Source organism: Chaetura pelagica, unplaced genomic scaffold (genome assembly GCF_000747805.2).
Source record: "Chaetura pelagica isolate M959 unplaced genomic scaffold, ChaPel_1.0 scaffold82, whole genome shotgun sequence".
Classification (NCBI taxonomy): domain Eukaryota; kingdom Metazoa; phylum Chordata; class Aves; order Apodiformes; family Apodidae; genus Chaetura; species Chaetura pelagica.
Genome location: NW_009952990.1, coordinates 6,364,983 through 6,381,000, shown reverse-complemented (window position 1 = coordinate 6,381,000; position 16,018 = coordinate 6,364,983). Strand labels below are relative to the sequence as shown.

The 16,018-nt window shown below is 39.2% G+C and overlaps 1 protein-coding gene across 1 annotated transcript in view; it reads right to left on the bottom strand.

Moving 5' to 3' along the window:
* Positions 1 to 4,224: 4,224 nt before the first annotated feature.
* Positions 4,225 to 16,018, bottom strand: part of CLPTM1L (CLPTM1-like) — a 29,549-nt gene continuing 17,755 nt past the window's right edge. The window contains exons 11-17 of the mRNA XM_009996528.1: positions 14,672 to 14,722; positions 13,957 to 14,039; positions 12,132 to 12,166; positions 11,783 to 11,838; positions 11,657 to 11,701; positions 6,035 to 6,150; positions 4,225 to 4,739 (exon numbers count right to left, since the gene is read on the bottom strand). Of these exons, the coding sequence (XP_009994830.1) occupies positions 4,655 to 4,739; positions 6,035 to 6,150; positions 11,657 to 11,701; positions 11,783 to 11,838; positions 12,132 to 12,166; positions 13,957 to 14,039; positions 14,672 to 14,722 (471 nt within the window). The 3' untranslated portion in view covers positions 4,225 to 4,654. The remainder of the gene's footprint in view (positions 4,740 to 6,034; positions 6,151 to 11,656; positions 11,702 to 11,782; positions 11,839 to 12,131; positions 12,167 to 13,956; positions 14,040 to 14,671; positions 14,723 to 16,018) is intronic.

The window sequence follows — 16,018 nt, the reverse complement described above, 5'->3', positions numbered from 1 at the left end:
GGTTTTGCCAAGTGAAACACTGCTTACTCCTTTCTGTTGTGGTGGTCAGCACTAGGCAAATGAAATGGCTGCTGAAGATGGAGACCAGACAGCAGGTGTAGCAAGAGCTGATAATTTAAGTATAGGAAATGTAAATTGCTAAGTCTAGTTGGAAAAGTAGAGGCTATGCTCTAGTAGATCCTGTGGAAGTCAGTCCGTACTAGGCATCTAGGCCAACCCTTGGAGCTGAAGCTTGCAAGCGGTGCAGCCAGGAGGCTACAGGAGGCTGGGTGTGCTGGCTACCTGCTGCCAGCTGGCCACCAGCCAGGCCCTGAGTGCTTTGAGGCACGGGGCTGGGGCTGTGCCAGGCCTTGTGTTCTGAGTGGAGCAAAGAATGTAGCTGCACTTCCAGTCTATGCTCAAGGGCTATTGCTTCACCAACCAGGTGCATAGCTGGAACAAGGCGTGCAGATGAACCATGGCAATGAAACATGTACCTGGCTTTAGAGTGCCCAGCACAGACTACGTGGCAGCTAGAGACTTCTAGAGTAATTAATGCCTAATAAAACTGTTCAGAGTGAACTTTTCAAAGTCTGAAACAAACATAAGGTAGCCCTTGAGCCTGCAGGCAAGAAGAGAAGGAGGACAAGTCATCTGAAAGGCAACCATCAAAGAGCTCTGTCTTAAATTAATAAAGATTGGGGAACTCTGGATGATTGAGGAGAACATTAGGGGCCAGAAACTGAGAGGCTGGTACATATGATGCCCAAACCATACAAGATGTTTCATGGGTACCATGTGACAAGGACTAAAAGGACAAAGTACTGCCAAATGGAAAGCTGGGAGGGAGAAAGGGAAAAACTATCCTGTTCTTTAAACAGAACATAGGTGGACAACATGAGCCGGAAGTACCCAGTATTGGTGTGTTTGTCTTTCAAATCTGAAGTATTTTGTTCATTTTGATGCAAGTATACTCATCAGGGTGGGGGTCAGGATAAAACAAAACAACAAGGATTTTTAGGGACTGGATATTAAAAGGAGCGGTAACAAATAGGAGAATTTTGGAAACAAAAAATTGGAGGAAATTTATTAGCTCCAGATATTCTTAAGAAGTATTTAACACAGAGGAAAACAGGGGAGACATCACAGTTTCACCTCTGTACTAAGAGGAAATGTTTTAATGTTTCTGTAACCACTGAACAGTGCATGAATCCTCATGGACATAGAGCCAAACCTCTCCTAGTGTAAGAGAGGAAGCAGTCAGATGCTGTCATTGAGCATCTGTGAAAATTGGGCTCTTTCTGGCTTTATTTCTCCACTCCTGCATCTGGATCTATTCACTCAGGTGGTTTTACACAGGACTATCAGGAAAGCCTGCTTAGTCTGTAAGGGGTGTGGAAAGGAAGATGTGCTGGTACTGGATATTCTCCTGAGGTCCCTTCCCACCTGCATTATTTTAGATCTTATTATATTGAAAAGCCCTAAGCTGTAATGCAAAGAAGGACTGGCGTTTTAGCAAGTGATCACACGTCACATCCTCAATGTGACATTTATGTTCTGATGAATGTGATGTTTAAAAGCCAAAAAATTACAGGATTATCTATCTTAATCCTTCTGGCACAGGGGTGTAGATGCTGGAGCTGATGGTTACTGGAGGGTAATGCCACATCAAAAGGGGACACATCCTGGTGCTGAGTCTACATGTCAGCACTATGTACAGCACCTGCTCTAGCATCAACAGGAGCAGAGCAGACTTCTTAGGCTCTGCTGGTAAGAGAAAATGTGTCAGTGCTGTATCCCATTTTGCAATTCAGCTAGCCCTATGGCTTCAGGGAAAACAAAGCTGTGAAGAGCAGAAGGTCACCTCCTGGACAACAGTCAGCAGCAGGCAAGGATGAGCAGGGAATAGCACAATATGAAACTAGAACTGTGTGGGAGTACAGCACGGCCTCCATAGCACAGCCAAGAAGCACTGAGCCACAGGCCATGTGTGCCCACAAAAAGTGCTGACAGCTGCTTTTCTTCACTTTGTTCTTAGAGCATCACAACTGCTACCTTATTATGCACTAATAAGTACTGTGCAAGAGTAACTTCCAGAAGCATATGATGATTTGCCCAGTTAACTCTAAGATGGCCCCAACACCCAGTCACTGTAATCTTTTACCTTCCAAAGCCACTGCAAGCCGAATGCAGGTGAGAATGTGAGATGACCACCAAGTTGCTTGCCACAGTTAACCTAACTAGAAGTGAGGGAGTTTCTAAGTTGCTCTTGGACTCTTAAATAGATCACAGATCACATTCCAACATAAGGTGCAATATATTCCATTTTTCTGCATCAAGCACATATTGAACTGCATTTTTGCTTTAAGCTGATGTCATTTCCACAACTAGAATTAATATCCCCAAAGTTACACAGCTTACATATATTTACAGCATCTTCCCAGGAACAAAAAGTAACTCTCTCGTATGCCAAGTTTTTTATTTGGAAATGGAATGCATAAAACAATGACTTATCAGGAAAGTCTCGGTCATTTTAAAGACTTAAAATGTTCTAATTTTATATTCTTTATGACTACTGTACACAATATTATGAGGTCATTGTCATCAGAAATGCAAGACAGAAGACCAATAAACTTACAGTATATAAAGATGCAAGAGTGATTTTTCAACAGCCACATACAAAACTGAGTGATGAAACATCAGAAATAACCAAATAAGGTATTCTGGACTTTCAGAAACTATTCTAGAAGAACCAATAACTCGATTGTTTTGAAATGGCACTAGAAGGGAATCTGCTATATGCATTATTTGCATCAGGAAAAATTTTCACACTTACATTTAACTATTATGAAATAGGAGTCCCAAATTAGTTTGCCTAACAGTAAAGAACTGCTTGCAAACAAATCCAAACCAGGTGCAAGATACAGCAAATGCAACCCTGGTTTTGCATAGACTTATTTATATAAGTTTAATGCTAAAATCAGCAGTCCTCTGTAGTTCCAGTTAACAGTGTAAAAAGACCTTACCAGGAATACAGGTTAAATATTCACTTTTTAGAGTCCTTTCCATTGCCAACAGCCTGCAAGGAGGACTTCAGTACAAGACTACCGATCGTGACCAAAAAAAGTTAGGCACATTTCTGTATCCTTTTGGGACCCTACTATTTGTAGGTTTAGACCTCGGCAGTAGCAGAACTGGATAAAATCCACTTAATAAAGTGGTTACAGACTACAGGAATAGATCTGTGTTCTTCAAGGTTCTTCAATTATTATTTTCAATCAATGACAAATTGAAGTTAAATAGCCTTGGACAAACAGCATGCAACTTAATAAAGAAACTTAAGAAACATTAGGGTTAATTTGTAAACTTACTGACCAAAGCAAAACTAGAATTGGAAACTAGAATTCTGCCTTTTGGATTTTAACTGTAATTGCATTTTATTTGCTGCTAAAAGGAATGCACTCTGTATTTCACTTACTAAGAAACTTTCTTTGAAAAATCTAGAACTATGGTTTCTAGATGTGGGCATAAAGTTTAAATTTTGGCATTATAATTCAGCCTGATTATTTTTATTACTTTGAAAGAAACAGTTCAAAATATCTCCTTAATGAACTGTTCCCAAGGAATATAAATTTTAAATGGTGTGAAAGGAAGATACCTGTTCTTCACTGGGCTGTTTTCTTTTTCTCTGTATCTAGGTAGTCTGTTGAACTTCTATATTTGAGCAAAATCATTCAACTCCAACAATGTGTTTTGTCTTATAAATAGAACAGGGCAGGGAGGGACAAGGAAGAGACCAAGGAATTATTCACTTTCAAGCATGAGAGAATTGGCCTAGTAGGTGACTGGGGTATCACACGATGCATTTAAGATGTGTTAAGAGACCTTCCTAGCACATAACCGTGATTTGCATTACATGAATACCTGGTATGCCAAGAAATCAGGTTTGTCAACAGTGCAGAAGGATTCATATAAACTTGGATACATACTGAAAGAAATAATCTTACAGTTTCTTTACAACTTTGCTCAGTTTAAGACAACTGAAACCCTCTGCCATGTTGTGGGCTAAGAACATGGCAGAATTTGAATTTTAACCCAACATCCACTCTCTCATCATCCATTTTCAACTTTTTTTTTTTTTAAGCTATGACCTTAAATGCCCACAACTTACAACTTCAATATTGATTTCTAGAATTTCCATCATCTCCATTATAAAACATGAATTATTTGTAAGTAGCATATAATCCAATGTTATAAATTGTATTTTTTATAGCCTCCAGTTTGGCAAGAATGCTTGATTCTGCTGTAACACACTGTTTTTTCATAGCCTAGTGGTATGGGCACCACTCTTCCAGTTAGTGACTTGTCTTTAAAACATACATTTGGATATTAATTATGATAGTTGGGATACTCAGGTTTTCACCGAAGATAAGTTTAAATGCAGGTAGTTTATTTAATGACATCTGACAGACTGTGGACCTTGTGAGGACAAAAGAGGATCTTGAAACAGGAGGATATCAAAACTAGATTTTGGCAATATAGAAGATGTATTGTCCATGTAGTTCTGTCATATGCTTTAAAAATACTCTTATTAAATAAGTTTTTCTTTCCTTAAGACCAAATAATACACGAAGCCAGTAGCAGTCCAGGGGTCAGAATATTCTGCAATTCCTGGTTATTCTCTGTGAGCTTTTTTTTTTTGCTTTTCTTCATAGGATTCTCCATACTCATTCACTCTGCTCTTATCCACAGGATAAAGCCTGGCAGAAAAAGACCAAATTATTAGTTACAGCATTGTCTGCTACATGGAGGAATTAAGCAGTTCTGTGCTACTTAATATTAAAAGTGAATTTCTTTCTCATAATATTGTGTATTCCTAATTGTAGCAAAACCACAACAGTTTTAAAGATGAGCTACGGATCCATCAGTTGCTTCACATTTAGACTTAATTGTTTCATAACAGGGCCTCTTAAGAGATGCATTTAGCTTCCCTAAAGCATGGCTGGAGTATCTCTAAAGCAATGCAGGATACCTCTCAAACCTGAAACTAGTGTTCAGCCCCTATCAGAAGTTGCTGAGCTCTTAACTTCTAGAATAATACCTTGGAAAGGGATATATTTTACTACATCTGTGTGTGATTATATAAACCTAAACCTGAAGTTTGCCTCTGGCATTAATGATTAGATACACACATCCATATATTCTGCTGTAATGTGAGCGAGGCTAAAAAGTCTTGTTTGTTCCATAGATAAATATTCTTGGGAACAAGACCACACTTTCTGTATCTTCATTTGCAAGCAGTATCTCAATGATTACTGCATGTATCCTTCTTCCTCATCTCATTTTAGTTACTTAAATAATCTCAAACTTGCCAGATGCTCAACTTACATGAGAACCAGATAACCTATGTTTGGAAACCAGATGAAAGGGAGAGCAGAGCAGGGCAATCCCTCATCAGAAAACATGCCACGCTAGTGCCTTGCAGAGTAACTTGGAAGACACACCTCAGATACTGAGCATATGCAGGCATGCAGGCACGCAGCCCCTCAGCAAAGGTTAGAAGTCCAGAACTCCTAAGTGGGTTTGTGAATACAGGCCTAAGAAATGCTCTCTCCTTCACCTTACTTCATGTATTCATGTTTCAGGTTAATTTATTTTGTAACTTGCAAGTGTGAAACTACCTGCAAAAAAGGACAACTGCAGTTTTGGGGAAGGACAAGGGATAAATGAAAACATTCTGCGAGTGCTGTGAGAAGAGGCATTTCCTTACCATGCTCTCTTAGCATGCTAAAAAGGGTCCAGGAATACTGTCAGTTATGGGAAAGTGCTTTTGCTCCTCTGATTTGTATAGAGTTCTCCTTTTCAGGGTCCCCTGCTCATTTCCTTCACTCAGCATATACACAACTACCATCATCCAGACCATATTATATATTACGATGGTATAAATTTTCTGCTTGAAGTCTATCCCAAACTATTTTGTAGATCTTTATAGCAGTAAGAATGCAACCATCTATAGGGCTGTTAAAACTCCTGTGAATATTAAAGAAAAGCATACCATCTTTGGTAAAGATAGACCAGGAACACAACATCATCTCTAAAGCACGCCAGCCTATGGGATGTTGGCATAGTGATGATAAAAGCAAAGATATCATCAATAAAGGTGTTGAATGCCTGCAAATAAAAGAAAAGTATACTTCAGTTGGTTGTGAAGGAAGGAAGTCATCTGTCACACAAAGGTACAGGAAACAGGCTTTCTAGAACTACATTTTTCAGTAGGAACACAGACTACTTTTGTTTTTATAACAAGACTTTGGTTATGCTGAAAACTAATCAAAGCAAGCTTTAAAGTGCTTTCTTTTAATGAAGGCCATGCTGTCTACTCTACACCACACAATGACAATTACAAGTAAAAAGGACGTAGGACTACTTCAGTTGAGAATATTGTCATGTGAGGGGAAAAACATGGATTCAATTTCAGTGATATCTTCAACAGAAACTGGAAAAAACCTTTTTATTAATTCCTTATGTAAAGGATTTAAGACTTTCAAATTGTCAGTTCGCTTTTATTTTCTGTGGGAATTTGAAATTCATGTAAAAACTAGTGAATTTATGGCTCTTAAGAACATTAACTTGACAGCCTTGAAGAGATTTTAAAATATTTTCAGTGCTCTCCTGGAAGGAATCATCCATCCCCTATTCAAGGCACAATTTTCTATACCATTTCCACTCATCTAGGGAAACTATAGATGCTGGTTTTGAAGCAATAAATATTTTCTCACTACTTTTCCCTGAGTGAGAAAGTTCAAATTCCCAGACAACTGATGGGAAAACAACACAAACAGGCTCCAAGCATGCAAAGGCAACAGTATTTTGTCAGAGAAGGTAAAGAACGTAAACAGAACAGCAGCTCCTCTGGATCTGGCTCTATCCTACAGGGAGGACTGCTTCAGTCTTCACTGCAAAAGCTAGCCCTCATAAATCCCAGAGACAAAAGAGAAGGTCTGGAGAAAGGAAGAGTTTCCCTTGGTAGAGGAGGACCAGGTTAGAGGCCACTTAGCCAAACTGGACATCCATGAATCCATGGGGCCTGATGGAATGCATCCACAAGTTCTGAGAGAGCTGGCAGATGTTATTGCTGGGCCACTCTCCATCATCTTTGAGGTCACAGAGAACAGGAGATGTGACTGAGGAGTGGAGGAGGGCTAATGGCACTCCAGTCTTCAAGAAGTGCAAAAAGGAGGACCCAGAGAACTACAAGCTGGTTAGTCTCACCTCTGTCCTGGGATGGTGTTAGAAAAAATAATTCTGGGTGTCACCACAAAACACATGAAAGCAAAGAATGTCATTGGGAGAAGTCAGTATGGATTCACATCATCAATCATGCTTGACCAAACTGATTGCCTTCCATGATGTCATTACTGGTTCGCTAGATGAGGGGAGAACAGTGGATGTTATCTACCTTGACTTCAGCAAGGCTTTTGATACTGTCTCCCCTAACATCCTCACTAGAAAACTCAGGAAGAGTGGGCCAGATGAGTGGACAGTGAAGTGGATTGAGAGCTGGCTGTGTGACAGATCTCAAGAGGGTGGTGATCCACAGAACAGGGTCAACTTGGAGGCCAGTAACCAGTGGTGTCCCCCAGGGATGAATACATAGTCCGGTCTTATTCAACATATTCATCAATGATTTGGATGAGGGGACAGAGTGTACCCTCAGCAAACTTGCTGATGACACAAAACTGGGAGGGGTGGCTGACACTCCAGAGGCCTGTGCTGCCATTCAGAGTGACTCAGACAGGCTGGAGAGCTGGGCAGAAAAGAACCTCATGAGGTTCAGTAAGAGCAAGTGTAGGGTCCTACACCTGGGAAGAAAGAACCTCAAGCACCGATATAGGTTAGGGGTGGATCTACTGGAAAGCAGTTCTGAGGAGAAGGATCTTGGAGTCCTGACAAACAGTAAATTATCCATGAGCCAGCAGTGTCCTTGCTGCCAGGAAGGCCAATGGAATCCTGGGTTGCATAAAGAAGAGTGTGGCCAGTAGGTTGAGAGAGGTCATTCACCCCTCTACTCTGGCCTGGTGAGGACACAGCTAGAATACTGCATCCAGTTCTGGGCTCCACAGTTCAAGAGAGACAGGGAGCTACTGGAGAGAGTCCAGAGGAGGGTGCCAAAGATGACAGGGGGATTGGAGCATCTCTCTAATGAGGAAAGGCTGAGAGAGCTGGGACTCTTTAGCCTGGAGATTAGAAGGCTGAGGGGAGACCTTATCAATGTATACAAGTATCTAAAGGGTGAGTGCAAGGAAGATGGAGACAGGCTCTTCTCAGTAGCTCCCAGTGTCAGAGCAAAGCACAACAGGTACAAGTTGGAACATAAGACGTTCCATTTAAATATGAAGAAAAACTTTACAGTGAAGGTGACAGAGCACTGGAACAGGCTGCCCGGGGAGGCTGTGGAGTCTCCATCTCTGGGGATATTCAAAACATGATTGGATACCATCCTGTGTAAAGTGCTCTAGGTTATCCTACTTCAATGGAAGAATTGGACTAGATGATCTTTAGAGGTCCCTTCCAGCTCTAGCAATTCTGATTCTGTGACTAGAAACCAACTCTTCATCATATGGTGCAATGAACTGTTTCAACTCACTAAAAACAGCAGGAAACAAATCCAGCAAAGAATATTCACTGTTGGATTAACAAACTGAGTCAGTGACACGGCTTCTCCTTTCAATACTAGCAGGCTGTATACCATGCGATAAGAAGGAAAGAACTGATATATTCTCGAAGCACAGAAAGAGTCAGTCTTCAAAACAAACCAATGTTTATATGATGAAACAAAGCAACAGCAGAAGAGGAAGGTGTTTGACAGGAGAGAGTTCTGATTAGTTACAACAGAAAACCTCTTTCTCGCAAGTCAAAACAAATCCATCAATCTGAAGCATGGCAAGAATATGGATGGTATGTCTCCAGCCTGTGCAATGTTTGCAATGGAACAAAAAATACTTGGCAAGGTGGAAAAGTGTCCTTTCCAAGTCAACACCCAGGTGAGTGATCCTACAGCAATGAAAGGAAGAAAAAGCTACTTGTTCCATCCTTCAGGCACTTGTGCAGTCCTCATAAGCCACTGAAATAGAATGCATCAAGGCAGCCCATCTAACAGTATTTAGTGAAGCTAGCTTTCTTTTGAGACTACCTCACTTGAAGGTACTCCCCATAAAACCATAAAGAGCATAAACATAGACTACAGAACCTGAATAGTCAGACTGATCTTCATTTTTGCTGAGCTATTCCAAAACAGTAAAGAAGACAAATTAAGGAAAAACCGAAGCTCTCTAAAACAACAGTCACAGATGAGACCTCCGACTATTCTTTCTACTCTTTGAAGTGTGTAAGAGAGCAAGCAAGCTTAAATATGCACTAGGAGGAAGTAAATTACCCTCTCCAAATCCCAGTAAGTTAAACAGAATTGAAAATATCATATCCTTCTTTCTACAAGCACACAAGCCTTTGCTGTGGGTAGCCTCTGGCATCTTAACAGGAACCATAAAATGCTCTGCAACAAAAGGCTACTCAGCAAGAGAATTCTACTGCTCTAAAGGTTACTTGCTTGGACAATCTCCTTGTCTGTTTAACTGATGTCTCTGCTCAGTTATTATATTTTGTTTACAGAGTAAAATTACTTTACTAATACACCTTTTATTCCCCTCTATTAAGAAACATGCTGATTTCCCTGACAATAGATGTCTGAAACACTAAATGTTTCTATCAAATTCTTTTCAGTTGCTATTCTGCTATCAGCTATATTTCATTCTGTTTTCCTAGATGCCTCCTGATTCCTTAAAAATATTAAGGCAGCAGAAAGCTGGGCTACTGCTGTAGGCTTACAGAAAGTTATAAAAGGCACTTCAAATTTTAAGATTTTAGTTTGTCCCAGATAATCTGTTTGGAATTGGAGACCATGTCTTGAACAGTTTTTAACACTATTTCTTTGAAAGCACCGATGTTCTGGAAAACTGTAATACATTAGTACAAAGGAAGAATAAATTAAAACATTCAGGAGTGGAAGAAGAAGAAAAAAGGGCACATGTGGATGGCATCAACGTCTTGCTGATCCCAGCACATCCACCTACAGTTTCTAGGACACAATGATGAGGAAACCAACAGTACAAAAATACTAAAGACTCACAGAAGTGCAAAAAGATGGAGTCAAAACCCAAGAACAAAACTAGCATGTAGTCACTGACTAAGTAAGATCACAAGAGATACAGGAACTCAACAGTGGGTGTCCCTTGTCCCCCGTATCAGTGCAAGGAAACCTGAGAGGGATACTTGGGTACACTCATCTTGGTGCTTGAATACTAGAGAAACCACTTGGGCATACTGGGTGCTTGTGGATATGCAGGTATCAAAGTGTTAGTTGATTTTGTTTGAAAATAAACTCACATTCTCCTCCTCCAAGGTCTGGTGTTAACCTTTTGCTACAGCATCAATTACTTCCTACAAGGGCAGTGGGGACACCATGTGCAGCCTTTCTTCCCTTCAGCCCATGTAACAACCCACCACACATCTGTCACTACACTGCCCAGAAGCTCAGAATTATCACCCCAGCACAGAACATTGCATACATTACTTCAGTCTCTGGTAGCTCCCAGAACCTGCCAAAGTAAGGTCTTTTAGTGGTCCGATCTGTTTCTTGAGAACTATCCTTATTAATATAATTTCTCTCTTCCTAAAATAATGCATTAAATCAAGACTGATTAATTTATGCGCAGGACCAACATTTGCACCCACGCAAGACAGATAACAGTACAAAAAGCAGTATTACCATCAAAACTGGGAGGCAAGTATTCTCAGTATAAGGATCCTTAGGAAAAATGGAAACAAATGGTGGGTTTTTTTTGGACAGTGGGTGTCCCTTGTCCCCCGTATCAGTGCAAGGAAACCTGAGAGGGATACTTGGGTACACTCATCTTGGTGCTTGAATACTAGAGAAACCACTTGGGCATACTGGGTGCTTGTGGATATGCAGGTATCAAAGTGTTAGTTGATTTTGTTTGAAAATAAACTCACATTCTCCTCCTCCAAGGTCTGGTGTTAACCTTTTGCTACAGCATCAATTACTTCCTACAAGGGCAGTGGGGACACCATGTGCAGCCTTTCTTCCCTTCAGCCCATGTAACAACCCACCACACATCTGTCACTACACTGCCCAGAAGCTCAGAATTATCACCCCAGCACAGAACATTGCATACATTACTTCAGTCTCTGGTAGCTCCCAGAACCTGCCAAAGTAAGGTCTTTTAGTGGTCCGATCTGTTTCTTGAGAACTATCCTTATTAATATAATTTCTCTCTTCCTAAAATAATGCATTAAATCAAGACTGATTAATTTATGCGCAGGACCAACATTTGCACCCACGCAAGACAGATAACAGTACAAAAAGCAGTATTACCATCAAAACTGGGAGGCAAGTATTCTCAGTATAAGGATCCTTAGGAAAAATGGAAACAAATGGTGGGTTTTTTTTGGGTTTTTTTTTTTAAGGACAGTTGCAAGCAAGTTTAGTTCCTTAACAAAAAAAGCCCTGCCAGCCTTAAGCTAATGTTACTAAGCTGCTTCTTACATAAAATTACTTCCAAAATGACTGCACCAATCTTTAAATTAGAGCTTTACTTACTTTGTATGTGAAAGCCTTCCATGGTAAGTGTGCAACAGATTTCATCTAGAAAGAAAAACACCAATTTGTAATAAAGTGTGGAAGAAGAGACTAGAAGAGTGGCCTTTTATCACTTTTCAATCTTACCTTGTAGTTTACAAATAGCTGGGGCAGCATAAACAGGAAACCAAAAGCATACACTCCTGAAGACAAAAGATGGAAAACTTAGACAAATACACAATAGAGGTACATCACACAACTATGCTTTCACAGAGATTTACACTCTTTTCCTCAACAGAGAAGATGCATCTAATCCTTTTGTTTCACTTTGGGTTGATTCTTCTCCCTTTCTCAATCACTAATAATTATGGAGTCAAGTTATTGCTCTGTATTACACTGACCCAGCTGAGAGCAGTTAACTTTCTATTTTTGAGTCTTGGTCTCCATTTGAAGAAATATGAATAGAAAAAAAATTAAAATGTATTGAGGGACTCACCATTGACAAAACTGTTAATCAACCAGGAGTACCAGCTACAAATGAAGAAGACAGCCCGGTTATTTTACCACCTCAGCCAAAAACATATACCTGTAATACATCCTCTACGTGAGTATATGTTAACTACTCCAAGAAATAGTGATGTTGTCAATTACTTTACACAAGAACTAAAAATGTTGCATCTTCCTTCAATTTGAAAGGGCTCCTGAGAAGGTATTTTAACCAAAGGATGCTTATCAGTCCATAGAACAAGTTTGGAGAGCTTAATCAACTGCTTATATACTTTTTCGCTAAGACTTCTGCACCCAAGCTGACATCAGATAATACTGTGCACTGAACCCTGATTGTATTAAGGCTTGCAAAGGTAACACTGTATTCTAAATACTAAAGAGACACTTCATATGGCACTCAAAAGACTCGAACGTCAATCAGGAAATACCATTCAATGCAAACCACTATAGTAGGTACTTATAAAAAAAGTAAATACAAGGAAGCTACATTTTTCCCTCCTTACATCTAACAATCCTTCACAGATGTCCAATGGACCCCAATGTTAGCAAAGTAACAGTCCTGCTACAGATAGCGGTTAACTTCCATACTTCTGCTTGTAACAGTAAGAACAGTTAATATCTGTGAGGCTTGGGTACCATAATTTAAAATAAAACTTGCAATGCTCTGTTAGTGACAGGTTAATAGCAATGTTATAGCCGTAGCGGTACTTCACTAATCCACAAGCATCTAAAAAAATGCATCAGATAATGCCTACAAGATTAAAGGATAATCCACTCTTAAGACCACTTGTTCCGCAACATTTCCTTACAAACAGATTTAACAATGATGAAAACTCTATTATATGAATTGCTTTCACTTTCATAAGCTACAGGTCATAGAACACCTGGCATATAGTATTTTGCAATACTGAATGAATTCAAGAATTTGGTGAGAAAAGCAGAAGTTTTAAATGCTGCATATTTGTTAGCTCCTTATCAAGACAAGAACTTTTGGAAAAAAAATGTTTTTTCTAACAGCCCAGAAATTGCCCCAGTTTCTAGTACTAGTGCAAGTAGTTTCTTTCTGATGTTATTTTAAACTACTGCTTGCTCTCCCTCCCATCCCTTCTGGGCCTAAAGACTATAAATAAAATATGTCTACATATTTTATTTTGCATATTTTGCATTTGCAGCTTTTTTTCTACAACAGTCTACAACAGGCTGCACACCTGCGTACATCCCTCCAATACAGAATGAACTGCCTATACTATTTTGAGTGAAAGTGGTAAAAAAATTCACCTTTTCATGAAATACTGGGACTTCAGCTCTTGCTGAAGTATCAATATGTTGCAGTAAGTCCACGACTCTGAGGGAATACACAGTCCATTTTTAAAAACACTTGTGTGTGCTTGCTATCCTAGGTATCATACTTAGGAACTGAAGAACCTCTTGGTCAGAGCTAATAATTTTGGGATAGTTTTTGCTTCTCTCAGGTTCAGCCACTGATTTCCTCTCATCTGTCTTGTCACCTTATCACTTCTCTGAACATCAATGGCAGCCTTCTTCCTCCTTTTCTGATTGACAGCTTATTTGTGCATGCAAGCTACCGAAATCTACACTTCATTAATATCAGGTTATTTGAAAAATACAACAGCCTGTAAAAAGGTAGACTCTTCAGTTTTGATAGGTCAAACAAGGAAGTTTCCAAATCCTGGCTTATGAATCAAGCAAACTAAAATAACTGATTTCTATAACCCATCATCTCCAATTGATTTAGATAGAAAAAATGGGGGATGTTTCAATTCTGTATAGAAATATTTACAGATTTACAGTACCTTTTGTATTTGACATTCAGCAAGGAGTAAGCTGCACCTCCAATACACAATGGATAGAGCAAATAGGACAAGTATTTCATTGCCTAACAGACAATGAAAAGATTTTGTTAGTTCCCATTTTGTATACAGCAGACTCTTCATGGCATTAACTAGAAGACATCCACATTTGTTTTTCCTGAAAATCTTTTCTTATTCCTAAATATCTACTATTATTTCCAGTATGCTTCCAGTTTTAGAGGTGGTGGTGAAGATTCCAATGCTCAGTTCAGACCACAAAGGACCTTGAAGCAGAAGCAACAAGAGGGCAGCATGAAGATCAGAGTCTGAAAGTAGCTCTCTGCTTATCACCAACATTGCCACCTATGTTCAACTTCTTTCAGAAATCAGGAAGCACATGAATGCTCCCTCCAGTATAAAAAGTGCAAAGATCAATTTTCCAGTTTTTGAATGAAGACTCTAAGATATTTCTCTTCAGATAAGCCACTTGCAATACTGCTTCTCAGAGAAACATTTCAACCAGATGTAGCTAACAAAACAATTTTTTCACTGTTTCTTTTCATAAATTAACAGAAACAATCTTCACTATCTATTCATCCACTTGACAACTTTAAGAAAATGGAATATACACTTGTACCAATAAAAAGGATGAAACAAGTCAACCAGCAGGCTACAGACATAGACTTTATAGATCAGAAGTTATGGGATTCCCACTTACCTGGGTATCATACTCCTCAGTTTTCTTTTCAGAGTCACTGCATGTACCAAACTGCAATATATATAAAATGTATAATCAAGTCAGAACTGGGGAAAAAAGCACCTGTATCCCTAAGCAGATACTTCAGCTGCAAACTAAACTGCTTAGACATCAAGGTGGGTAACAGTTAAAAGTTCTTATAAGCTTCTATACGAGAGAGTCATATAAATGCTTTGTGCAGCCTGCTAAATATAGGGTAGGTAAAAAGTTTAAATTTTCTATTAATATTCTACACCAAATATCCAGGACTTCTTTGCTTAGGAAAATGTTGTTCAGACATTTGTTTACAAAGCAAAAGCAAAGTCAACTGACTATGAATTGGACAGATACAGGAAGTAATTATTAATAATCACAGCCATTTCATACATGAAGTGGTCACTTATGGATTACCTCCACTTCAATTCTATCCTTGCCAACAGGTTGATTAGTAGTTTCCTCAAAGGTTAATTTTATTTTTTTTACAGCAGCATTTTAATCAGAAATACACATGGTCCAACAATGCTATTTCTGAAAACACTATTCACTTGCCTTTAGTAAAGGTCCAACATTCAGCAAGTGACACTACAGCTCACAAAATGCAACTTTTATGAATATAGTGCACCTTGTAAGAAAAATACCTGATGAGTTGGATGTTCTTTCCCTGCAAGCTGTTGTCCATTGTTTTAGTATGCAGATGCTTTTAACTGTCACGACGAGTACTAACCAATTTCTGTTTCCAGACTGAAATAGGCAATTCAACCATGTTCTTGTACTCTTAAAAAAGTCAAAGTTTCTGCAATAGTTCAGAGCTAAGGACTGTGACTACTTAAACACAATTCCTTGAATACTAACAAAGGAGCAATCAGAGCTACCAGCCACTGAAGGTACACACACTTCAAGCAGCACAAAACATCAGTACTTCTTGCAAAGTAAAACCTGAAGATGAGACAACTGTTTCTCCTATCAACAAGAAAAACTTTCACTGTAGATTGTAGTATTAAAAAAACCCCTACATTAAGTTATCATGGTCCAGAATTTAATTACATTAATTACCAACAAAAATGAAAAAGACTACACTTGTAAAAAAACAAAACAAAAAGTAACTTCAACCTGCTTTAATGTGAATCCCTGCTGTAACTGCACATCCTACAAACAGTCTCAGCACTTGATTTTTTTTCTCAAAGTCTTGTCCCCAGATTATGTTACATATTCGATCAGTTTCACAGTAGAGATCTTATTCAATTTCTTACTACAAATCATTATGCACATTAAGAATGCCTTCCCAACACAGTGGTTGGAGCACAGGCCCACCCGTTAAGATTCAGCAGG